Source organism: Volvox carteri (assembly GCF_000143455.1).
Source record: "Volvox carteri f. nagariensis unplaced genomic scaffold VOLCAscaffold_31, whole genome shotgun sequence".
Lineage (NCBI taxonomy): Eukaryota > Viridiplantae > Chlorophyta > Chlorophyceae > Chlamydomonadales > Volvocaceae > Volvox > Volvox carteri.
Genome location: NW_003307574.1, coordinates 900,833 through 925,006, shown reverse-complemented (window position 1 = coordinate 925,006; position 24,174 = coordinate 900,833). Strand labels below are relative to the sequence as shown.

The 24,174-nt window shown below is 60.7% G+C and overlaps 2 protein-coding genes across 2 annotated transcripts; both read right to left on the bottom strand.

The window, feature by feature from the left end:
- Window positions 1-470: 470 nt before the first annotated feature.
- VOLCADRAFT_105645 (uncharacterized protein) lies at window positions 471-12,505 on the bottom strand (the record flags this gene model as incomplete). The annotated part of the gene is made up of 15 exons (XM_002952608.1): window positions 471-2,129; window positions 2,381-2,593; window positions 2,985-3,419; window positions 3,832-4,606; window positions 5,198-5,402; window positions 5,676-5,716; window positions 6,106-6,391; window positions 6,857-7,100; window positions 7,658-7,808; window positions 8,729-8,892; window positions 9,190-9,583; window positions 9,811-9,858; window positions 10,218-11,076; window positions 11,941-12,126; window positions 12,487-12,505. The coding sequence occupies 15 exons, from the start codon at window positions 12,503-12,505 to the stop codon at window positions 471-473; spliced, it is 5,679 nt and encodes a 1,892-aa protein (XP_002952654.1).
- A 2,996-nt stretch (window positions 12,506-15,501) lies between these two features.
- VOLCADRAFT_93413 (uncharacterized protein) lies at window positions 15,502-21,578 on the bottom strand (the record flags this gene model as incomplete). The annotated part of the gene is made up of 6 exons (XM_002952607.1): window positions 15,502-15,558; window positions 16,017-19,660; window positions 19,958-20,183; window positions 20,531-20,665; window positions 21,189-21,310; window positions 21,422-21,578. The coding sequence occupies 6 exons, from the start codon at window positions 21,576-21,578 to the stop codon at window positions 15,502-15,504; spliced, it is 4,341 nt and encodes a 1,446-aa protein (XP_002952653.1).
- Window positions 21,579-24,174: the final 2,596 nt, after the last annotated feature.

The following is a 24,174-nucleotide window of genomic DNA, read 5'->3' as shown; positions in this document are numbered from 1 at the left end:
CGTAACGGATGCCAATCGTATTTTCAAGCTCCGTGGTCCCCATACCCCACTTTCCAAAACAGATGTAGAATCCTCAAGTATTTGTCCAACCTGCCAAACATCAGCCCACCTGCCTACGCCTATTAATAAGATCCCTATTACATGCGCACCCTCTAGCAACATCTATCCGCACGGGAAACCCAACTCCCTCCTTTCATCTCCCAACCTTCACAAGCAATCACACCATTGCTCTTTTAAGGCAGGGGGAAGGCTTAATTCCCTCACGCTGTATGAAACCCAACCCGTGCAAAGCGCCCTTTCTATCCCCTAACCCTAAGACACAACAGCCTAAGCCACAGACATCTCCCTTGCTCCCTGGACTCCGCGGGGTACCGGTACCTCCCCAACACGACATCTCGGTGTGCTGCCGCTGCTGCTGCACCCTCTCTCTCGCTCTCTCACTTCGCACTTGGACACCACCACCTCTCCGATCAGCCATACGCACCGCCACCCCCGGTGGCGGCAGAATGGCGCCAGTCCTTGCTAACCGCGCCGCTGGCCCCCTGACCCTGAACTCCATTCGACTTCGCCGCGGCCGCCGCCGCCGCTGCAGCCCCGCCGCGCATCAACGCAGCGAACCGCGCCGCTGCACGAGCCACGACATCCTCCCGAATCGCCGACTTGCGTGCCGTCTCCATCAGCATCGCCACCCGCGGCGGCAAGGAAACCTCTGCTGCTGTCCTGCTGCCGTCGCCGTCAGTCGTCAGAGCTGCTGCCGCTGCCCCCGTCCCTGCCGCTGCCACCACTCCCACCTCCCCGTCCCCATCGTTGTCACTGTGACCGGACGATTTCCTCTTTTTGCTGCTCCTCCCCTCCCTGTCAGAGGGTTCCGACCGATTCCTGGTGGCAGCAGCGCCGCCGCCGCCTCCGAAGATTGGCCCCAAACCTTCCGATACCCACAGTCGCCACGCGTAGGCCCCCATCCTACCGCCGGCTGCGGCTGCTCTATTCCTCCTGCCGGAAACGGTAGCAGGCGCTGCTGCTGCCGACGACGCGCGCGTCGCAGCCCGCAGCATACGCCGCGTGAGAATGCCGCCGCTGCGCCCGTCATCGGCGGCGGCGGCGGGGGAGGAGCCGTGGCTAGCAGCGGCGGCTCCGCCAGCGCCGCTGAAGCCCAGGAAGCCTTGTGCCGCTGCGACCCCGGCGATATCCCAGGGGTCGCCCATGGGCACACCGGGTAGCACCCATTCCGGATGTCGCTGCTGCTGCTGCCGCTGGTGGTTTGATGCCGTACGTGGAGCAGCGGTGGTGGCGGCGGCGGCGGCCGCAAGCCGCCGCGACTCCGCGGCGATGCTGAATTGAACTACTTGGCTTATCGTGCTTCGCGGCAAGGGTCGATGATGGAATGCGGGCCGGAGGGCAGGTAGAGCAGCGGCGGCACGGCTCAGCGGGATCGCGGCGCCGTACATGGCGGCCGCCGCTGGCATCGCCGGCGCGGCCAACGCTGCGGCGGCGGCAGCGGTGCCGAGGCCGGTGCCTGCCGCCACCGCCGCGGCAGCGATTCTTGGGTCTGCCGGTCGGACGATTAAAGTGGGGGACAGCAGGTCCAGCTGCGCTGCGGCGGCGGCGTCCAAAGCACCAGCGCCGACAGGAGAAATCCCCGCGCTACCCTCCCCGCTGCCGCCTGCAGGGGCATGTACCGCCGAGGCGTTGCGTCGGCGGTGAAGCGCGGAGCGTACGGCGTCATGCAGCGCGGATGCCAGATCCTCTGTGCTGCTCTGGGTCTGCAGCGCCGCCGCCGCCGCCGCCGCGGCCTCCGCCACGACCTGCTGCTGCGCGGCTGCAGGCAGCCAGTGCAGGCGACCCGTGGCGTGCAGCTGCAGGCCGGCCGACTGACCCACGGGTCCGCCGAAGATCTCACACTCCGGGTGTAGCTGCTGACGTAAGCAATGCAGAAACCATTCCCGACTGCCTAAATTGTACACCTTGTCGCCCGCACCAACACCGACTCCCACGCCGGCGACCGGCGGCGGCGGAGCAGCCTGAAGCCGCTCCTCAAGCAGGCTCTTCACGGGAAGCACGACGTGCGGGCTAAGCCGCCGCCGTTTACCAAGCTCCGAAACCATGTACGGCATGCAAATCGGGTGGTCCTGGGTCCGGCGGGGTGCGTACAAGGGGAAGGAAAAAGTCAAGAGAACTCCCCGCGGGGGGACGCGGGGGTGAGAGCGGTGGGGAAAGTACGGGATTTGTGTTTTCCAGTCGCGACACGCATTCAGACATGAAGCGACACAGCGGTCATACAGCCAAGCCCTGGGGCCCGGATCGCACGGTCCCATCGGGGTTGGCAGTTGGCCGCGACTTAGACCGGGGACTACTACTACAAAGGAGCTGATGTCCGTACCTGGACACCGTCCGCATCTGTGTCGTGCAGGCGTACGGCAGGGCCGCACAGCTCCAAGGTGGGACGAAGCCCCGCTGGACCGTCCCACGCCAGGGAGCCCCCCTCCTTCCCTCCAGCAGCAGTAGCAGCGGCACCGCCACCACTACCACCAGCAGTAGCAGCAGTGTCCGCAGCCGCCCTACTGGCCCCCAGGGGCGCTACCAGTGCGGCGATCTGCGCCACCACCACCATAATTAATGGCATCACTCCGTAACAGCATTAACAGCAGTACCAGTAGCAGCGGCAGTAGCGATACCAGCAACAACCTTAACACCAAACCAGCAGGACAAAACAAGGACTGCAAATCACTCCCAAACAGAAGCCTATTAGCTCATAGTAACTCCTACTCCTACTTTAGGTGCGGATTTTCGTTTGTTGTATTGCAGTAAGAAATCATTCCGCGGCTCCGGAGGCCGTGTGCTTACAACCCCGGGGCTGCTTCGCTTGTTGACCTCCTCAAGCACCAAGTAAGGAGGCCGCCGCGGCGTCACCTCCCCGCCCTCCTCGCGCTCACCCGCCCTCCGGTTCCACCCTACTGCACACCCACACCCACACCCACACCCACCGCTGGACAACTCCGCTGCAGCTCCCCATGCAGGATCTGGATCACCTCCTTAGCGCCCCGAGATCCGGATTCAGATTCAGGCCGGGGGACTGCTGCTGCTGCTGCTGTTGCGGCAGCTACGGCTTGAGCACCCGCGCCCGCGCCCGCGCCAGTTCCACTTCCACTTCCAGGACCGGAGCCGGAAGGCGGCAGCTGGCCGCCACCACCACCGCCACCACCACCACCACCGGCATCCCCTTCTATGTAAAGGTCGCCATCTCCAAAGACCACCCGGCGGGTGGCGGCAGGGGGGGGGACTGGTCCCTGGACGCCGAGGGCCCCATGTGCAGGGACGTGTACGGCAGCGGAGGGTGCGTTGTCCTGCTGACAGCCGCCGCCAGCGGGCCTGGCGTACGGATCGCCCAGCAACGCTGCCGTACCAGGATGCTTGGGTGCCTGTGCGCGCGGGTAAGTGCACATGTGTGGGCATGTGTACATGAAGGGGACGGGTGGAGGTTGTGTGAGAGGGGAGAGGGGGGGAGAGGGGGGGAGAGGGAGGGAGAAGGGGTCCTTTGTGAAGTGGGGCCTTCCAGTCCAGGATGATGGCATCGCGGGGGGATCCGTGGAGAGCCCCCTCACACGTCCTTGGGGGGGGGGGGGTGACAAAACACTGCGCACACACACCCAGTACAGATATACATACAGATTTTACATCCGTAGAATGCCTCCTACATACCGACGCGTATACACACACACATACACACCTATGCAGAAGTGCGGGGGAACCCAGGGGGATTATATTACTTACGATTCAAGGTGTAACACATACACCCCCCACACACACATAATTGACATGGATACCGCAAACCTGTGGGTCCCTCAGATCAATCGGCCACTCCAGGCTGCCCATCAAGCCCATAAGCATGTGGCTGACCGCCGCCGCCGCCGCCGCCGCCCGCGACGGCGGCGCCGAAGCCTGCTTTGCCGCCGCCGCCACCGCAATGGCCGCGACGGGATCGCCCGGCGGCGCCGCCGCCGCCAACTCCGGCGGATCGGCGGGAACCGCTAGGTGGGCGCTTGCGACCGCCGCCGCCGCGCGCTGCAGGTGCCGAAAGGCTAGCGGCATGTGCCAGTCGCCGAGCTGCTCGACATCCCAAACTCGCGGCCCGTTGCCGCCGCCACCGCCGCCACTGCCGCCAGCCACCCCCCAGACACCCGCCGCCCGCTGCAGATTCCGGTACTCGCCCTCCGCCATCACCATCGCCGCCGCGTCCGGCGGCGGAAGCAAGCATCTCCCTGCGAACATTATCTTCTTCGGAAGCCTGCGGATGAAGCTGCCGCCGTCACCGCCGCCGCCGCCAGCGACGGCGGCGGCGGCGCCGCCGCCCCCACCGTAAAGCTTCAGCATATTCAGTCCCGGCCAGGCCCAGGCTCCAGAGCTAATCACTGCCGCCATCAGCGGACCTGACGCCGACGGCGCGGCGGCCGGGTCACCGGTGGCTTCCGCCACCGCCGCCGTGCAGCTCGCCGCCGACGGCGGCGGCGGCGGCTGGTACGGCAGCGGCGGCAGGTGGGTCTCCAGTAAGGCCCGGGCGGCTCGTTGCATTAGCACCACGTACGCGTCGGCGGCCACTTCCCGACGACTGAACACCGGGGGGGAGGTAGCAGCAGCAGCAGCAGCAGCGGCAGTAGCACGACCGCCAGCACGGGCAGCGGCAGCACCCGTCGGCCTTGTCGCCTTGAGCACGCTGTCGTACACCTACGGAAAGCAATAAAGCAGTAATTAAAGGATACGACGAATATCACCACCACCACCCGCACAACGCGAAAACAGATCGCGCGGCGAGGCTGATGACGAACACTGTGAACATAGCGTATCGACACGTGTGGACTTGATACCCGCTGAGGAGCTTTCCCTCCCCCTCCTCCCCCTCCTCCTTCTCCTCCTCACACTCCAGCCCTACGACGTGCACAGCTCGTAACCGACCTCACCAGCCTCCACGCGGTCCGTCCGCGGTCAAAGCAAGCAAGCGGCTCAGGGCGGTGCGGTAAACCGCCGCCGTCGCCATGAACCAAAACAAGACCAAAAACGTAGCTGATAGCACTTTTCATAAACACAACACATACGCACATACAGTCGCACTTGCTGTTTGCACTGCAAATTTGCACATTGGGTCCCTCTTCTGCCTCCTTCGCCTTTCTCCCCTCGCCCTCCCCTCCCCTCGCCCCCCCACCCAACCACCTGTCGCAGTGTGGCGCTGCTCGGGCCCAGGCTGTCCAGAGCCGCCTCCACGAGCTGCCGCAGCCAGCCCCGGGGGCCGTCGGGCCGTCGGGCGCCGCAGGCCGCGCACCACGACGAGGAGGAGGAGGAGGAGGAGGAGGGGGGGTGGCCGCGGAGTGCTGAGACTGCGGCTGTGTCTGCTGCTGAGGAAGGGGAGGCTGAAGGGGAGGCGGCGGGTGAGGAGGAGGGTGGTGAGGAGGAAGAAGATGGTGAGGAAGAAGATGGTGAGGAGGAGGAGGAGGAGGACGGTGAAGAGGAGGAGGACGGTGAGGAGGAGGAGGACGGTGACGAGGAGGAGGACGGTGAAGAGGAGGAGGGTGGTGAGGAGGAGGAGGGTGGGGAGGCGGGATGAGGACCGTTCCGTCTGAAAGCTGCGGGGTGGGGGTTTGACGTCGCCGCCGCCGCCCCGTCCGTCCCGCCTCGGCCCCCACTGGCCGCGGGGTTGGTGGCTCCACAGCGGACGAGACAACAGCTGGTTGGGGGTTGGGGTGGGGGGGGGAGGAGGGGAGGGGGAAGGGGGGTTACTAGAAGGGGGGGGAGGGGATGAAGGAGTGGAGTTCTGAATTCCGCTCTGAGAGGTTCACAAATACATGGAGGATTTTGGGGTCGCGGGGGAGAAGGGACGGGGGCCAGCACGGACGGTGTTATCTGTTGTCTGAGAGTGTGTATGCATGTGTGTGTACTTCGGATATCGTCAAAGCGTGGGCATTTGGGCATTACGTCTTCGTGCTGTTGTGTTGTTAATATGACATGGACGTATGTGAACGAAAGCATAGGAAACGTCAGCAGTAGCAGCAGCATTTGCCCCCGGGCCCCCAGACGAACACAAACAGAGACACGCACATTCGTACACGCACGCACCTTCCCCCCCGCTGCCGAGCCCTCCTCCACACCAGCCCCCTGCATGTCCACACGGGCGGGGGGGGAGGCTCCAACAGCCACATAGCCGCCGCCGCCCGCTGACTGGGTGGCAGCAGACACGACGACGTCCCCGCCGCTGCCGCTGTCGCTGAGGGGTCCCCACCGCCGCCGCCGCCGCCGCCAGCTGCGCTCGCGAACTGCTCCTGCTGCTGTGGCGGGGCTCCCAATTCCGGGCATTTCAGGGCCGGTAGCGGCAATGGGAGTGACGCCGCCAGCGGTACGTCATCTGCGATGTACAGTGGCGGTGGGGATGGGAATGACAGTGCACGGTTTGGGAATACATACATACATACATACATACTTCAGCCACAGGTCAGGCACTACTGGTAGAGCACGCACCATTGCCCCCGGGAGATCCCGGGATCGAGACCTGTCAAGGTCGAAAATCCTTCCGATGATGGAAGGTAAAGTGCCCCTACTCGATGGACGATGGTGACCTGGGATAAAGATGGCTTGCGAGCTGACCAGGAATGGAGTTGGGCCGCTGTCGACCCGGCAGATTCCGTTGGATGCTGGTGGTGGGTGCGGAACCTGAGCGATCCACTGAGAAGTTGACTAGGGTGACTAGATGAGGGTGGCCCGAAATACCGGGGAAGGCAGGGTTTCGCAGGGTAGCTGCCACGGGCGAAGATACACCCCCCTGTTTCACACATCATACATACATACGTACGTACACGCATATCACCCTCACCTGGTATCCCGGGGGGTACCAGTCGATGCAGCTCACACAGCGGCCTCCCGGACTGCCACAGCACCCCGCCACCACCGGGTGCCGCATGGGTGTGTTCCCCGCCTCGCCGACCCGTGGGTCGCACCACCCACACCCTCAGCCCCGAGGCGGCCAGCTGTTCGGGAGTTAGGTGTCGGGGGACGGTGGCCGGCAGGTGGATGAGCTTCAGGGCGCCGCAGCCGGGGTGTGCGCAACGGAGCGTGTACTGCGAAGGTGAAGCCGTCGGGAGGGGGGGGGGGGAAGAGGAGGGGAGGTTGGAGGGAGCCGGAAGGAAAGACAGAAGGAAAGACAGAAGAGAAAACAATCTATCAGACCTGAACTAACCGCAGAAACGCAGCAGCAGATCTAAAAAGCCCTACAGCCCCCCCCCTCGCTACACACAACCCGATGAATTGGAAAGAAAGGGGAAGACACTCCCGCACATGCGGAAGGGGGGAAATACGGGAGGGGAAGTTAAGAAAAACGAAATTGTTGAGTAGCCCTAACTAACCAACTACCCAACCACAGCGCTAGCTAGCTAGCGGAAGGTGGGGAGCAAGCGGGGAAGCGCAGCCTCCACTTCAACCCTCTCCATATAGGTACACTGGACCTCTTTCCTGCCCCCCTTTTCCACCTCACCACCTCTTTTCCCGCTGCGTCCCTTTCGTCTTCCTCTTCCGCCCTCGGTGACACCCCCCCTCGGTGTCGCTGATGAAGAAATCAGAGAACGCGGCCCCCTCGCAACGCCTCCCCCTCTCGTACAGGCCCCGTCTACCTCCCTACCTCCCGATGTGCGAACAACCGCTGCTGCCGCCGCGTCAGCTGCTGCGGCGCACCCATCTGGGCGCCACCAGCACGTGTAGGGTCGGATGGTCCAGGCCCGTCGCGTACGATGTAATCGTACTGCTTCCGTACAGTACGGACATGCTCCCAGCTGCCGCACATGTGTGAGGGAGGGGGCAAAAGGGGCACCGGGAGTTTCAGCAGCAGCAGCTGCTAGAGCAGTAGCAGTAGCAGCACGAAGAACAGCAGAGCGGGGGGGAGGGTTGAAGAGCGATGTCTCACAGCTAGGATGAGTCTCGTTCGGGCCTGTTCCTAATATTTTCCATTTCCATCAAATACAAACATTTTATAGCACATAAAAACATACATACGCGTACAGATAGACAGGCAGACAGACAAACAAACACGCGGGCGGGTTATCCCAACCCGCCTCGCCTCGCCTCGCGTGGGGGCCAGGGCAAGCGTTACGAAATGCCCTTCCATAAGGCCCCCCAGGTTACCCTTCCTTCCTCCCCCCTCCCTCTTCCTTCCACCGCAACGGTGTTTTCCGCTGACCTACTGACTCGACGGCCCTAACAGACATCATCGGCAAAAATGGGGTATTTCTGTTTTTTTGGGGAATGGGTCTATTTCTGTCTTCCAGTACAATGGCCCGCGACCTGTTCTCATCATTGACCGCGGAAGGTCAATAGGTCGTCGAGCGCCTCGTCAGGCCGCATAACACCTTTCGTGTACGGCATATGATCCTATTTCTGCAAGCCGGCCAGCTTCGGGAACTCTATTTCTGGTTTCGGGAGTTTGGGTGTACGACCCGAAACTCCCGAAGCGTTTGCCGATGTCTGGGCCCTAACCGCCAGGAACACAACAGAACGACCTTCCACTGCTCCGTTCGCTCTCCTTTGCGGCGTACGGCATAAGCACGCTCGCTCGCTCACACATACACACATACAACCTGGTATGTTTTCATTACAAAACCCCATCGATGTATGTATGTATGTACGTATGTATGTATGTATGTATGTATGTATGTATGTATGTATGTATGTATGTATGTATGTCTAATACACTCACAAGTACTCGTCAAAGAATGCCGTCATGGCGGGCTCCAACCGAATATCATCGGCTGGATCCACGCCGTCGTCGCATTCCGGATCCGGAGCCGCCAGTAGCTCGTCCACCTTCCGTACTCTCACCGGCGGCCGGCCCTCCTCCTCCTGCTGTTGTTGCTGCTGCTGCTGCTGCCCACCCAGGCTCCCCACCACAGGGGGCGTCCAAGGAAATCGCCAGGCTGTTCCCCCTCCCTCGTCACCCTCGGCCTCCGCATGTTCCTCCTCCACGGCGACGCCGTCACTACTGCTGCTGCTACTGCTACTGCTGATAATACCGTCGCTGCTACTGCTACTGCCGCTGCTGCTACGCCCGCTGCGGTACAGCCTCACAGCCCGAGCCCGAGCAGCCTCCGCGGACACCAATCCGTCCCCCTCCCCACCCCCTCCCTGGACTCCCTCCCTGGACCTGGACCTGGATCTGACGTGTCGTCGGATGCAGAAGCCGTACTGCAAACTCGCTTCCACACACCCATCGACATCTCTTGGCTGTGAGGAGTTTCTAAGCCGCATTGCCGTACTGCCGTACGGCCAGCACCAGCCCCCGGCCGTGACGGCTCCAACGGGATCTGCTGCACTGCGCCAGAGATCACCGTCGCCGTTAAGTTGTGCCGTACGGCCTGGCGGCAGCGCAGCCGTCGCCGCCGCTGCGCTTAAGGCGGTGCCGGCGGTCGCCGCCACCGCTGGCAGCGGCGGTGGCGGCAGCGGCGCGCCTGCTGTGAGTGCTCTGCTCAACCTAATCTCCGTGTCCAGGTCATCGTCCAGATCTATCCAGGTGGCGAGGGGGTTGGGCCGCCGCTTCTTCACTAGCCGCGCGTGTCTGTATGCACGAAACAGCGAAAACAGCAGTATGCGTACGTACGTATGTATGTATGTGTGTGAGAGGGCGCGGGAGAGCCGAGAAGGGAGGGGCAGGGAGGTATACCCCGGGGTAGGGGTAGGGGTAGGGCAGAGGGGGGGGAGAGCCAGTCGCAGATAAAGACGTCGTAACCAGCTGTCCTCACACTCAATAGATAGAATGGACTGTCGAATATGAACTGTTCGTACCTTATTTGCTCGTCCTCCAAGGCGGCCAGGTAGCTTGTCGCCGCAAGCCTGAGCAGCAACAACGACAACGACAGCAACAGCAGCAGCATACAGTACGCCAGGATTGAGCGGCATGGCTAAGCGATTGCGACGCCTGCCGTGCAGTACGACTGATCAACAACGGCGTCAAGGCCACCGCCACCGCCGTAGTAACAGCAGCCACCACCGTCACCACCACCGCTGCCACAGCAGCACGAGGGATCGATCCCCACCTCCGGCTGCTGCGGCTGCTGCTGCTGTAGATCAGAACCCCCTCCTCTTTCCCCCCCCGCGCCCCCCTCCACCTCAAAACCCCCTCACCCCTCCTGATGGCATATCCCCCCATCACCCACCCACCCCACCCCACCCCTCCAGGCCCCCCTCATTACCTGGCATCCCACAACTCCCCGGCTCTCCACCGGTTGACCTCTGCAAAGGGCAGTTGCTGCTCCCCAGGCCGTAAGAACATCCTGATGGGGCGCTGCCCGTCAGCGGGGAGCCCAAGTTGACGACAAGATCGGGCCAGGAACTTGTGGTAAAGACTCGGCCAACGTTTCCTCCTGCTAAACAGCTTGCGCCGACCGCCGCGGGCCCCGCCGCCCGTGCCAGTACCGCCGCCGCGGCGTCCACGGCTCCCCACGGCGGCGGCGGCAGCGCGCGCCGCGGCTGCGGTATCGGCTGCGAGCTCCGCAGCAGTGTTGCCGCCGCCGCCGCCGCCGCCGCCGAGACGGCCGTCTTCATCGTCGGCGTCGTACGGATTGTCCGCACCACGCTGATCACGATCATCGTCGAGGTCCGGCCCCACATCCGCATCCGCATCCTCACCATCGTCATCAGATTCGACGGAGTCGTCACCGTCGTCGTCGTCGTCATCATCTTGTTCCGCAACGGCAGCCATAGCGGCTTCAGACACTCTCTTGCCGTCCAGATGCCTCTCTCCTCCGTGCAGATCTCCCTTCCGCCGGTCAGCGCGGTCGTACTTCGCCTTCCCGTCGCCGTCGCCTCCGCTGCCGGCGGCTCCTCCTTCCGCGTCGCCAGTAACCCTGCGAAGCAGGTCCGCCAAGTCGACCCCACCGACAACGCCGCCGCTGCCACCACCACCGCCTCGACTTCCTGTCCGCCCTTCGTTCTTCTTCTTCTTGTCGTTGGAGCCCGTGGTGCCGCTGCTGAACAAGTTGTTGCCACCGCCGCCGCCACCGCCGCCGCCGTCCACCTCTCCCTTCTCGTCTTCCTCTTCCTCTTCCTCGCCTCTGGCAACGTCACTGGCGGTGGGGGTGTCGGTTTCAACGTTGCCGTCGTCGCCACTACCGCCTCTACCACTCCCAACGCTGTCTTTATCGTCGTCGTCATCGTCATCATCGTCATCATTGCTATCGTCATCGTCGCTATCCTCATCACTTTCACTGCTCTGGATGGCACCATCACTACTTTCGCTGCTCTTGCCGCTGCCCTCAGTGCCCTCAGTGCTGCTGCTAGTACTGGTCTCACTACTATGTTGGGCCTTGACGGGTTCCTTCCAATCGGCGGCGGCGTCAAGGGACGGATCGCGGTCGTCGCTGCTGCTATCGCTGCTACTGCTACCGCCGTCACTGCTACTGCGGCTGCTGCGGTCACTGCTGCTTTTGTCGCTATCGCTGCCTCCGCGGCTACTGCTGCTAGTCCCACTACCGCTACTGCTGACATCCCTGTCCCCACTGCTACTGCTACTGTCACTGGGCCCCCTGCCGCCACCGCCACCGCCGTCACCGCTGCTCCTATCACCGTCACCGCTGCTACTACCCGTTGTCATGTCCGACATGCTCTCCAGCCCGTCGCTGCTACTCGCTGTGTCCTCGAGGTATATGGCCCTGTTGATTATGCTGCTGCGCCCTCCTACCTCCTTCCCCCTCCCTCCGTCCGCCTCCTTCAGCCACGCCCCCCGTCCGCCTCCATGCCCATCACCTCTGTCATTCACTGCCACCGCCTCAACTAATGAGCGCCGATGAGGCACAGATGACGATGTCGACAGCCCCGGCGTCCGGCTGGTCGCCTTCTTAGAACCATTACCACCAGCTTTGCTGGCACCAGCAGCAGCAGCAGCAGCGGTCGTGGTGGTAGTGGCGGCGCCTCTACCTGACCCAGATGTCTGTCGCCGCTGTGCCGTTGCGGCATCCGCTAGCAGGGACGCAAGGAAACTGTTCCCTCCGTCGCCCTTCGCTGCACCGCCATGTCCATCTTCACCACCACCACCACCTTGGACATGGACCTTGTCTGCGAAGTGGACATGCTTCACGGTGGGCGGCCGCGCAGCCGGCGGTCCTGTGTGGTGGGCAGCGGGCCCAGGACCCAGATGGAATAGTTCGCGGTTACCACCACCACCGTTAGTAGCTGCTGTGGAAGCTGGGTGGTCCTGTCGGGGGAGCTTTTTGAGGGCGCTTTGGACGGCTGGGCGCTGATGATGATGGTGGGGAATAGACTGGGGGGAAGGGGCGGCTTGAGGGAGTCCTGGTCCTGGATCGCTGCCGATACGCTGGCGCTTGTGACGGCGTTGGTGTTCTTCAGCGTCGCCTTTATGGCGGCTGCGTGGCTTGACTGGTGGGGTTGGCTCCGGATTGGCGGCATCGTGCGTCGGAACCTTTGACGCTGAGGCGAGGCCCTGGACCGCAGCCGTAGACTTACGCTGCTTTATCTTGGGCATCGTGAAACCAACCTTAATGCCACCATCCGGTTTGGGGAGAAGAAAGCGTCTGCCATTTCATGGCCCGAACTGTCCCGCCGCCGTCACTCCCCGGGAAAGACCTGTAATCGAAGTAAACCTACCAAATAGGTTTTTCCACTGGAAAGATAGGATGCGGCAATTTGTTAAGAGCCCGCAAAAGTCAGAGTAAGTTTCCCGCTCCCAAAACCTTGTTGATTCAATGATTGTGTTACAAAAAGCAGTATGCTAATACCTATTCATACAACCCTGAATGCAGAATTTCATACTGATTGTGCGTGATCATTTATGCATGGCTCCAGAAGGAATGACGATAACGGAACATGCCCAGGATGTTGAGCTCTGCTCAACATGTTCTATGTGAAGGTGTCCAAGGTGTTCAAGGTGAGCATGACATCTTCAACGATTGTTTCCATGAACAGAAAAGGAGCAAGCTTTCGGTTCTTCCCTCCTCAAGATCCACAACACTGTAAATATCCTAAACCATTGCAAAGCCTAGCATTTAGAAACCCATAAGCCCTTGGTATGACGCTATAGGCTTAGCATCAACATTCTGAACCTGGGATCAAGTTTTGGGTCACAAGAACACGTTTGCGCCCCGAAACATGAAGAAGACGGCCCATGCATCCGGTAGCTAATTTTATCAAACGCCATGCCAGAAGATTGAGCTGCTATTATCACAAGGCTTATCGTCGCGACGGTTGGGAGCGGCCGTCGTTGTGGTCGCGCCCCGTAAACTTCCCACCGAGTGGACTATGCGACGGGTCACACAGCAGAGTCACACAGATTGATGTGACTGAGAAATACGTGGTCTGATGCATTTATCAACGATTGAATGACGAGTAAGGTAGTCTTAGGCGCCTCGCTTCGCAAAAAAATTGCTATGTTACGCTTTACAACTCCTAATGCACGATTCAATATATTTATATTATTTCAATTCCAAACTTGTCTTCAACTGGATAATGAGGCGCATTATTTCCTGTAAGCAAGCACAGGCTGGAGGACGTGCCGCTGGGCCCATCACGGCAACTTGACACCTGGTCAAAACGGAACCCAAACGCTTCTCCTGGGAAATGAATAGCGCGCACGCTTTACAAATCCCAGACTGAAAAAAAATAACATAATATTGCTTTAGACGCATGCGCGTACCATCGCTTTTGATGTAAGAATGCGCCTTTGTCGAATTGTGTCGCTGAGTTGCGGCACAATTCGACAGCGACATGACACCTTCGCACACCTGGCAGTTGCTCTTCCTCGCCGGGGTTGCGTCGTCACCTGTCATCTTATCATGTCTCGTCTCGACTGTGCTTCACGGAGAACACATACATTTCCCTCCCGGCACTTCACGTCGCCTGTTTTGTCTTTCTTGTCATTTCGCATTTCGAGGCCACCTCACACCGCCGCTGTAGCATTCCACACGTGATCCTTTCGTCCCTACCTGTATTTTCTTCAGGGGATAAGACCGAATCCATTTTCCCTTCTCCTCCGTCTTTCCATTTGGCCCTGGGTACGTTTCCGCACCCGCCCTAGCTTCAAAGCCTAGGCATTCACATCCCAGTCTTAATAAATACGTCGCCAGTACGACTTATACAGATCGACATGTCTCTGAATTTGAATCCAGGACATATCCAAGGACAGGCGGTCTTTTATAAAGCCGAAAAAAATCCCACGCTGATGCTGCTACTGCTGCTGTTGTTGATGCTGCTACCGCTGCTGTTGGCGATACTGCTGTTACTGCAGTCCTAGCAGGGCCCAGTGGCAGCCGAGCAGCAACCGGAAAGAGAGCTTCATCCAGATGTTGACTCCAAAGACAGCTCAAAAAGACAGCGGCCCTGCGCGGCGCCCAGTCGTCAGTTAGTCCAGGTTAGTCGCTAACTACCCCAACGGCAATCCCCCAGGACCAGCATCCGTGGATCATTGCAGTGTTTCGTGGTTAAGATACGTTTCATGCGCCGTTGATATCTTCCTTTCCTTTCAAAAGAGAATAAAATTTCATTCCCCCAAAACGCTGTTTTAGTCCCTTACAGATATATTCCTTCATCCTTCAGAACTTTAGGCCGCCATGTTGACCTTTGGACACTGTCTTCGTTTTCGTCTTCGTTAAGAAAAGTGGTCAGGTCTAGTGGAGAAGGACCAAGTCGGGTCAGATGGCCGATTAGATGTGTGTGTGTGTATGTCTGTGTGTGTATGTGTGTATGTGTGTGGGAGGGGGGGACCTTATGGCACCAAAGGGCGGGGGGAAGGAGGGGAAAGACGAACCACGAAAGAGTGAAGCTGCTGCCAGGGCAAGAGTGTACCAGACGTAGAACTGACCAAAAGGCGTTCTTGAAGGCGGCGACCCGGAGGGGAGGAGGGGGGTTAGGTGGGAGGGGGCCCGAGCAACAGCATCTTCCCCCTTCCTGCCCGGCACCCTCAATCACACGACTACCACAATAGTATGGCCGAAGCAAAAACACTCTTCAAAGTCTGGGGCGAGTCCATTGTGGGGCGAGTGGGTGGGTGATGACATGTCGTACTGATGACCGTCACGGCCGGTACGACAGGTATATTAATTGGCCAAGTCCAAGAACAGGTTCGGCCAAAATCCTAGGGGGGAGCTGTACATTGGTTTAAAAGGTAACGTGTAATGTGTAATGTGTAACGTGAATTCATCGGGTATGACGTGGCCATGTGAAAGCTCTCATAGCGTTACATGACAATGTGCAAAAATCCTGGGAGAAGAGAAAACGTACAAATTCCATTATTCTTGACACAAGGATAAAAAATTGTAGGTCCCAAGATGGCCTCCCAAGATATTATGACGTGAAAAAGAAAGAAAAAGAAAGGAACAAGAGCGAGAGAGCCCGTGCACATGCGTGACCTGTATGTATTGTAGTATCGATGTACCGTGTTCGAAACGATGTCCAAACATCCTGTCAATTAAACATGTGCAATGCAAGATCTTCCAAAAGCCATCACACCGCCGCCACTGCCGCCACCTACCACCTGCACCATATCCGTGCAATATTACAGCCCATTCCAGGGTTCCAGTATCCCTTCGAGACAGGAGGGAAGGGGGTCGAGGGGAAGGGGGGCTCCCCTCCGCTTCCTTCCCGGCCAATATCCAACAACCTGCAAAACCTGCAATCTCACACGGCCAACTATTACCCGCCCACACCCCCACACCCCCACTTATCCTGCCGTACACATTCACGAAAGACGCCGCAAATACAGCCACCAGCCAAGCGTATGCCTGCCCATTTCCCAGCTCACTCAACTCACTCATACACAAAAACCCATACAGACGTCCCCCTCCCTCCCCTCCCCCTCCTCGCATCCCACCCCCCCCATCGCCTCTCCTTTTTCCCCTCCTCCAATCTCCTCATTCTCTCAATCCTCCTCCTCCTCCCCCCTCCTCCTCCCTTCACCCCGTCGCTCAGTACACCATCGTCACCACACGGCCACCCAACCCAACGGAAGGTCCAACCGAAACAACCGCCAACGGGCCCCGAACCTGATCCGGTAGAGCAGCAGTACGAGCAGTGGTACCGTCCGGAGCAGAGGCACGCGGTCCAACAGGCGTTACGTCGTCAGACGCCCCAACAGCCCGCCCCGGCACCACATTTGCCCCCGGGCCCCCCGCGGCAGCCTCATAAACCCATGACCCCTTATGGGTTTCCAATGAACCCACGTCAACCTCGACGTGCGCGCTTGCCGAGACTGCCGTGCCGCCGGCGCCGCCGCTGCCAGATGCGGCGGTGGCGGCGGTCGCTTTGCCGGCAGCTGGCCGTGCCGTCGCGCTGCTCGTGACAATAAGGAAGCCGCCGCCGCTGCGCTTCGGCAGGGAGTATTCCCGGAAACGAGCACGGGGGGAGGCGGCGGCGGGATGATGGCGGCCGATGTTGCGAGGGGAGCCGACGGCGGCGACAGCAACATGCTTTTTCAGCTTGACAACACGATTCTGCACGGCCGGCGGCGGTAGTGGTGACGGCGGCGGCGGCAGCGGCGGCGGCGCCGCCGCCGCATCCGTCTGCTGACGCAACAAAGCCGCCTCGACGTTCCGTTGCTGTTCGTCGTCCTCCGCCGCCGCCACCGCCGCTGCGTCTGCTGACGTCAGCGCCGCCAGGCCGGTCGCTTCCAGCGTGGCGGACATGACGACGCCATCGCCGTTGCTGCTGGCGGCGATACTGGCGGTACTGATGCGTACGGCAAGCGGCGGAGCCGGTGGAACCGCTGCCAGAGCCCAGCCACTCGGCTCAGCGCTGGGTGCTGGACTTCCCCCGTCATCCTCACTCGGAGCTATGCTGGAGCTCCCTGTGCTGCTGGTCGCCGTTGTGGCGGTAAGGAAGCTTGACGACAGCGCGCGCGGCTCGCCGCCGAGCGATAACACGTCGGCACAGTGGTCCGTGGCGCTCGTACGAGCGCTGGCGGCGTCGCCGGCGGCTGCAACGGAGCTCACTGTGCTGTGGCTGCAGCGGAGCCCGTCGCCGTGTCCCTGAGCGTCGCCATGCTGGTACGGCAGCAGCTGCTGCTGCTGCTGTCGCTCCAGAGTCGCCGGCACGTGCGGTACGGCCCGGGGCTGTGAAGGCGGCTGAGGCTGTAGCACCTCCCCTCGCTCGCCTCCCTGCCGCTGCTGTTGCGGCAGCTCATCTTGCAGCTCAACGTAATTATGGCCATCTGTCTCGTCCAGCTCTCCATCCAACTCGTCGTACGGGCTGCCGTACACCATGTTAGCCACACGCACCTGGTCGTTCAGAAGACGCCGCAGGGAACCACGACACAGTCGGCCTCTGGTGTGTACGGCACCAGAACCGGCGGTGCCGGCGCCAGCGGCAAAGGAGGCGGAGGAACTCTCTGGAGAGGCAACCACCGCCGCCGCCGCCGCGGCCCCCGCCGCCGCCGGTGGAAGATCTTGCGTGCGCATCCGCCGGGCTGCCAGCCCGAGCCTGACGTTGCTTAGAGGCCCCGTACGCATCCGAGTACGGCAGCTGCCGCCGCCGCCGCCGCCACAGTCCTTGTCGAGGAATTCCTCCGCGGGGCCCGCACCTGACTGCGTGAGTACGGAGAGGGTGTTCAGGCTGCGGCTGCGCAGCGCCCCGGGTGGTGGCGGCCGCGGCGGCAAGACGGGAAGGATTTCCGGCCGCTGTTGCTGCTGCTGCTGCTGCGGCGGCGGTGGCGGCGGCGTTGTGTCCATACCGGGGTCCGACACTACGTGCTGGTGGTGGTGGTGCAACCGCCGTTGTTGTTCTTGTTGGTGTTGGTGGTGGAGCTGGTAGGGTTGAGAGTCGCGTACATGGGGATGTGCGCAGTTGGCACCCAAGGAGGATGTGGATTCGTCCTCCTCGCCTTCCCTAGGACTCTCCGGTATGACGTCCATGGCGCCGCCGCTGGTGCTGGTGCTGGCGCCAGCGGCAGAGCCGCCGCCACCGTACGGCTGATTATGACCCGCCGCGGCGTCCCGCACGTCGCGGGACGACGACGCCGACACGTTGGTCAAGGAGGCACCGCTCCATGTCGTTATCGTGGACACGGCGCTAGGGCAGGAGCAGGCGGAGGAGGAAGAGCCCAGCAGCGGCAGCCGGAGGGAGCTCGACAACGTCGATCCCGCCGTTGACGTCGCCGCCGCCGCCGTCGTGGCGGCGGCGGCGGCGGCGGCGGCAGCTCGGCCGTTCAAAGACCAGCACTTCTCCAGCTGTGCTACCGTCCGGGACTTCATCCGCTCGGTTTGCAGAGGCCCAGGCGGCGGCGGCGGCGGCGCCCGCGGCGGCGACGCCGCCGGCGTCGATGCAACCACCACAATTTGTGACGCCGACGTCGCCAGGGCCGGCACTAGCCCTAGCGTTCTTGCAGGCGCCGCCTCTTCCGTCACAGCCGCAACGTGGGAGAAGGCGCCTGGTCCAATCTGTGTCCCAGCCGCGGGGCTAGCAGCCAGGCGCTTCCAATGCTGGGCTCGGCGCACAGCGCGCTCAGCCGTCGCCAGCGTGCCCAGCCGCGGCGAAGACGCCTGGCTGGCGCCGGCGTCTGTCTCTGCATCCACGTCAGCGTTTTCAGCGTGCACGTCGGCGTCGGCGTCCGTGTAGCTGGCCCAGGCAGCTACCGGAAACGCCGGTCCCAGCGCAATCATTTTAGAACTCAACGTTGACATCTCGGCCGCCAGCCGTACGCTGTCACCACTACCGCTGCCGCCGCCGCCGCTGCCGGCGTTGGCTCCCGTCCTAGCAGCCCAGCTCGACGGGTCGGCAACCGAGTGACGTCGGCGCTGCAGCTGCGGTGTCGTCGCCGTCGCCCAGCTGCCGCTGCCGCCGCCGTTGACGTCGCCGCTGCTGTCACTTAATCGTTGCTGCGACCTCATCCGAGGACCCTGCACCACCTCCACCACCTCCACTAGCCGTGTTGAACTTACCAAGGTGCGTGGTGATAGCTTATCGGCACCAGTGGTCAGCGCACGGCTCGGCAGCGTATAAGTCGTATGGTAACGCTCCAGGGAAGGGATAAAGCCCGCGGCGACGGCGGCGGCGGCGGCGCTGCCCTCAGCGCCGAGGCCTGGGCACCTGCAAGCCGTCGGGATTGAAAGCGAAACTGAGGACTTGACTTCCGAAGTGGCTGGCGTCTGGGAAGAGGAGGCGCGCCGTAACGGCGCACGGGGAGGTAGTAGCGTCGAGGACGGCGGCGGTGCGCTGGCGGCGGCGGCGCCGCCGCCGCCGCAGCAGCCGCCGTCAGCGGACTTCCGTCGGGGGAAGTGCACTAGGACTACGGAAGTCGGCGCTGGCTTGGCGGGGCCGTCCACGAGGCGTGTGACGCTGCCGCTGGTGGAAATTGTTGACGGCTGAGGTGCCAGAAGCGCCGCCATTGACGAAGATGCCGATAGCGGCCCCGGAGTCCCCGCGGCGGCCGCGGCAGCCGCCGCCGCCACCGCCGCCGCGGCCGTGGGCCAGTCCGACTCCGCCACGTAGACCACAGGATGCGGCGATGACTGCGTCTTCTGCTGCTGACACTCGACGCTGCCCGTACTACCCAACTCAGCGGCGGCGGCGGTGACGACGTTGCCGCCAGCTGGCAGCAGCTGCGGCGATGCCTCCGACATCTGCTGCGACCTACGCTGACGTTGGCGTTGCCGGTGGCGAAGTTCCTCCCAGCCGTCAGCAATATCAGTGAGCACTGCGGCGGGTCAGTACGGCGGCATCGGCGGCAGGATGACGGCTTAGGTTCAGCGTCTCTCTCTCTCTCTCTCTGTCTCTCTCTCCCTCTCTCTCTACCACGGGACGAACGCCGATCCCTCGTTAGGGTCTCCCGTCCCCAACAACAAATTAAGACCAACCCAACTGTGTCATCCACTGCACCGCACACGGCACACTACCAGTGGCCGGCCGGAAATGAATGAGAGCGCCCTGGAGCGGCATTGCCTCATAGAGCAACGGTTCACACGACGTCCCGACCCATGGGTCCCTCGCTCACGTTCCAGCGGCGACTCGCCCTCCCGTTTGCGCTCCGCAATGTACTGCCGCAATCGCCGTGCCCCGCGCAGCTCCGCAATGTCCGCCCATAGCACACTAGTGGGCGGCACACGACGGCCCCAGCTGCGTGCGTCGTGAGCGCCACCGTTGGGGCCCAGCTGTGACAATAGGGCGATCCTGGCAGCGGTACCGCCGCCGCGGTGTCCGTTGAAGCCGCAATCCAGTTTCTGAGGAGGAATGTGTGGCCGCACACACCAGCACACGTGAGCGAGTGTGTTTCAGCCCCATTCCGGCGGCCGGCCGGTGGGTCGCGGGTACTTATTCAAAGCATATACGCCTGCCTTTGTGATGCGGCAAGGTGCGCGCCAAAGTGGCTTCCCTCTTTTCTCCTCTCCCGTCCCCCCTTTCCCCCCTTCCCTTTTCCCTCGGGCGGCATGTTCATACACAGTCGGCAGGCAAAGCGTTCTCTTTCCCTTTTCCCCCCTTCTACAGCTGGTGGCCCCTCCTCTTCCTTCATCTCCACATGCTTCTCCCCTCCCCTCCCCCCCCCACCCGGCCCTTTCCCCCCCCTCACCGCCAAATACTCCCCGGATACCGGCGGAGGACCCCCCGGTGCGGGCCGAGCATTCTCCCAATACTGTCGGGGCCCTAAGGGGGAGCTGTTGTCCACCGCCTTGCGCTCCTGACTGATAGCGCCCATGGCACGTAGCTGTTAAAGTGGGGGTATGATAGGGAGGGGATAGGAGGGGGAGCGGGTCGAGGAGGAGAGGGACAGGGAAGGGCAGGGCGGTTCAGGGTTGCCCCGAGCTGTTTGCTGTGACAGACGGGCATCGATGGGATAAGGTGTTGGGGGCCCGTGGTGCACCGACGCCAACGCGCCTGTGGTTGGTTATTTACATAGTCCCTACCCCCTACCTACAAGCCACGGCATGGCCATGGCATAGCGGCATTCATGTGTCGACGGCGGAGCGCTCCGCAGTGATTTGTTAAAACTAGGGTAGCATACAGAGCGTGGAAGATAGTGAATGGTGCGAAAGACGAGGGGATGGAAAAGGAGGCGAAAGCGGGTAAGTACAGTAGGTTCGCCGGCTGGTTGTGTTGCCGCGCAGCAAGGGCAAGTAGCTAGGAGCAAGAAATAGCTAAGTATATTCAGAACTCACGAAGAGCATTATGAAAGGCACTGAAGTTCATATACGTGTGCCATGGGCTTACTAGCTCGCTCTGGGGCTTACCTGGGGCTCAATGTCGACCGAGCTGGAGGGATACGCCTTGGTAACCTTTTTCCTTGCGTTATGTCCAGCTGGAAAGTCTGGATCTTGCAGCGAAGCCTTGAAGCGTTCTAGGTGTTCTTGAACTACGCAAGGCGGGCGTCAACCCGCGACGAAGGTCAAGGCACATCTCAGGATTTTTTAATCTGTATATCCCTTAATGCTTTTTAAACTTGACTTTGTAACAGCAAGCGCACCTAAACTGGGTCTTGGTGGCACATCAGTCCTTTCCGGAGCGCCAACGCGTCCCAAGGATAAGCTGGCCTTCCGCGGTGATAAAACTGGAGAGCTGGAATGGAGGTACGTTGTGCTTGAGCCCAGCTGGCGCACCCTGGGGCTTCCAGGGCGGTCCATCTCACGGCTGTTCCCTCCTCGGCGTACAGCCACTCGTGTAAAAATGTGGTCTTTTAGCAAGAAGTCAATGTCATTGCAACACGGTGGAAAACGGCAAATGGGTGAGCTTCAGTATCTTCAACCACCCTAATGCTGCACGTCCAGGAGTTTCAGAGCACCATGCATTCTCGTATGGATTTCTTAGCCATCGAACGTAAGTTTTTGAAGCCAAGTATAAAACGAAGTAAAACTTGAAAAGGAATGTGGCACCCTTTCTGCGCCCGCGCAGTAGCAAGTCGTAACTGGTAACAAGGTAACCGACAGCCGAAACTCCGTCATGTGCACATGAGCGCGGGTGACAGTTCAAGCAAGTAGGTCTCGTTGCGTCAGACACACGTTACTCAATGAGCAAGCTTTTGTCGCCGTTTGAGCGGTGGCAAGGAAAACCCTTACAGCAGCCCACACCATACAGGTTATCCGAAAAACTTTAATCTGTTGCCAATCTGGGGGACTCCATTTGGTTCCTGAAGTTCGCTTTTTCGGGCACACGGGGAACTGGGCAACATGGTTACAAGTCTGTTTTCCGGTAGTTGGAGTTTTTTCGCTGTGCGCAACTGAAGAACGCATTTCGTGGTTTTTACCATCGCCGAGAAGAACCTTAGTACTTTTTAATTAACGCGTTTATTTCCATGAATGCAGGTTTGTTGGCATCACTCGTCGCGGCTTAACGCCCTCTTTGGCAGGATGTCGAGCCGCCCTTCCCTCAAGAGTCGGGTAACCGCCTGTCGTTGTCGGGACGAGAACATGACCTAAGTATCCTAGACCAAACCAGTGCTGTTGTGCCGCAACAAGGATCCACTCTATGGCGTGCTAAGCTCGCGGACACCGACCCCACAAAATGGACTGCCAGCGCTTTACGTTCCATACCAGCTGCCCACGGCGGGTTCGCACCGCCGCCGGCGCCGGCTACATAAGACCTGAACTGAAGATCAGTATATGAATCAGGCCGATGTCCAGTGGTGAAATAACGGGAGGCTGGCCAAGTGGTGTCCCGTGACCCTTGATGTTAGGTCATGAAGGGGAGGGAGGCCAGCCTGCTGTGCTGGGCCGCCGTTCCGACCGAACACCACGCATGCCTGAAAAACTTATTTCAGCTCAAAACCCAAAGCCCAGACAGTGCAGCTGCGTAGAGATCACAGTTAACTCAGTAAGAAAGGCCGGTTCAATGACGAACCCAACCGTCTGGCGGTCGGGCCTTATGCTTAATAACAAAGAGAAAGGTTTTTTTCCTCTCCATACCGCCGCCATAGCGCAAATCGGCGCCAGGTTATTCTGTCAATGATGCATCTTCTGCCTACTACTACTTGACTTCTGCATACGCCTGTCAAAAAGACTGTACTCCCAACCCTGATGAGCGGTCTAAGCCCTACTAGCGGTAAGCGGTACCGGTACCACACACCCCGCAGATAAATTATGTCACAGAGCCTCCTCGCGGTGAGGGAGGAGCGGCGTCCCCATTATCCCGCTCGCTTCGGATGTCGGACCCCACCACCGCCACAATTAAATCTTTTGCAGGCTCACCGCAAAACAAAAACACGACACAGTCTTTGCTGCCACATCAAACCACCTCCTGTGACCCTAAAAGGTTCTCCGGCAAGCCCTGCAACTGCCAAACCCAAAGAGCCCTGCGGCAGAGGCGGTGTTTGTACAACCAAAAGGCTCAGTGCTTCGCTTCCCCACGGAAACGCTTCGTAATGCAAACAGCACTCTCGCCGTTGCACGCACACTTTATATACATACACACACACACTTTTTGCGCAAACACACGCAACACATCATAACGCACCAACCCGCGCTTGCGGCAAGGTTTTCCGTCAGCAGCCTTAAACCTCACCGGTCAATAGTTAGCCCGCATCGAAAAAGGGAAAGCACCAACTCCGGATGGCCAGCGGCCCCGATGGAACAGAACGTCAATAAAAATAAAAAAACTCAGCCGTCAGGACATTCTGGAGTCCATCAGCAGAGCGGTGCGCTCCGAAACCAGGCGTCAACCGTGCCGCCACCGCCCGGAGGCGCAAACCAGATTGCGCTAAGCCCCTCCTATGCCGGGGCATACCCTGCCACGACTGACTAACATTGAATGCCACCTGACATTGTATTCCGCTTCATCATCCTGTCTGCCACCCTACCTCTTAGTCAGTACAATAGCCCCAGCGTCCTGCTTACCTTGTCCTGTCCTCGCTTCCTTTTGCGGGCCCCTGTCAACCAACAGCCACAGTGGCCGCTAGCCCGCCGCATAGCTTCCTTCGCTTGTAGAAGCGGTGGTAGCACACAGCTCTGTCACCTAGTAGGATACGCACTTTAACCTGACTGTATGTAATCTGGCGGGGCCGTCTATCGGTGTGAGATCACCACGCTTTCAATACGCAATTTAGGTATAGTAACACGGACACGCGTGAACGGTGCAACCGGCGTCATTGGTCACAGGGGCGGACCCAGAGATAACTTATGGACATTGACATCGACATGACATGACAGAACAGGAAGGACAAAGCCGGCAGGGCAGATCTTGGGAGCTGGACGCTTGGCATCATCCCAATCCCATTTCCCAATCCAC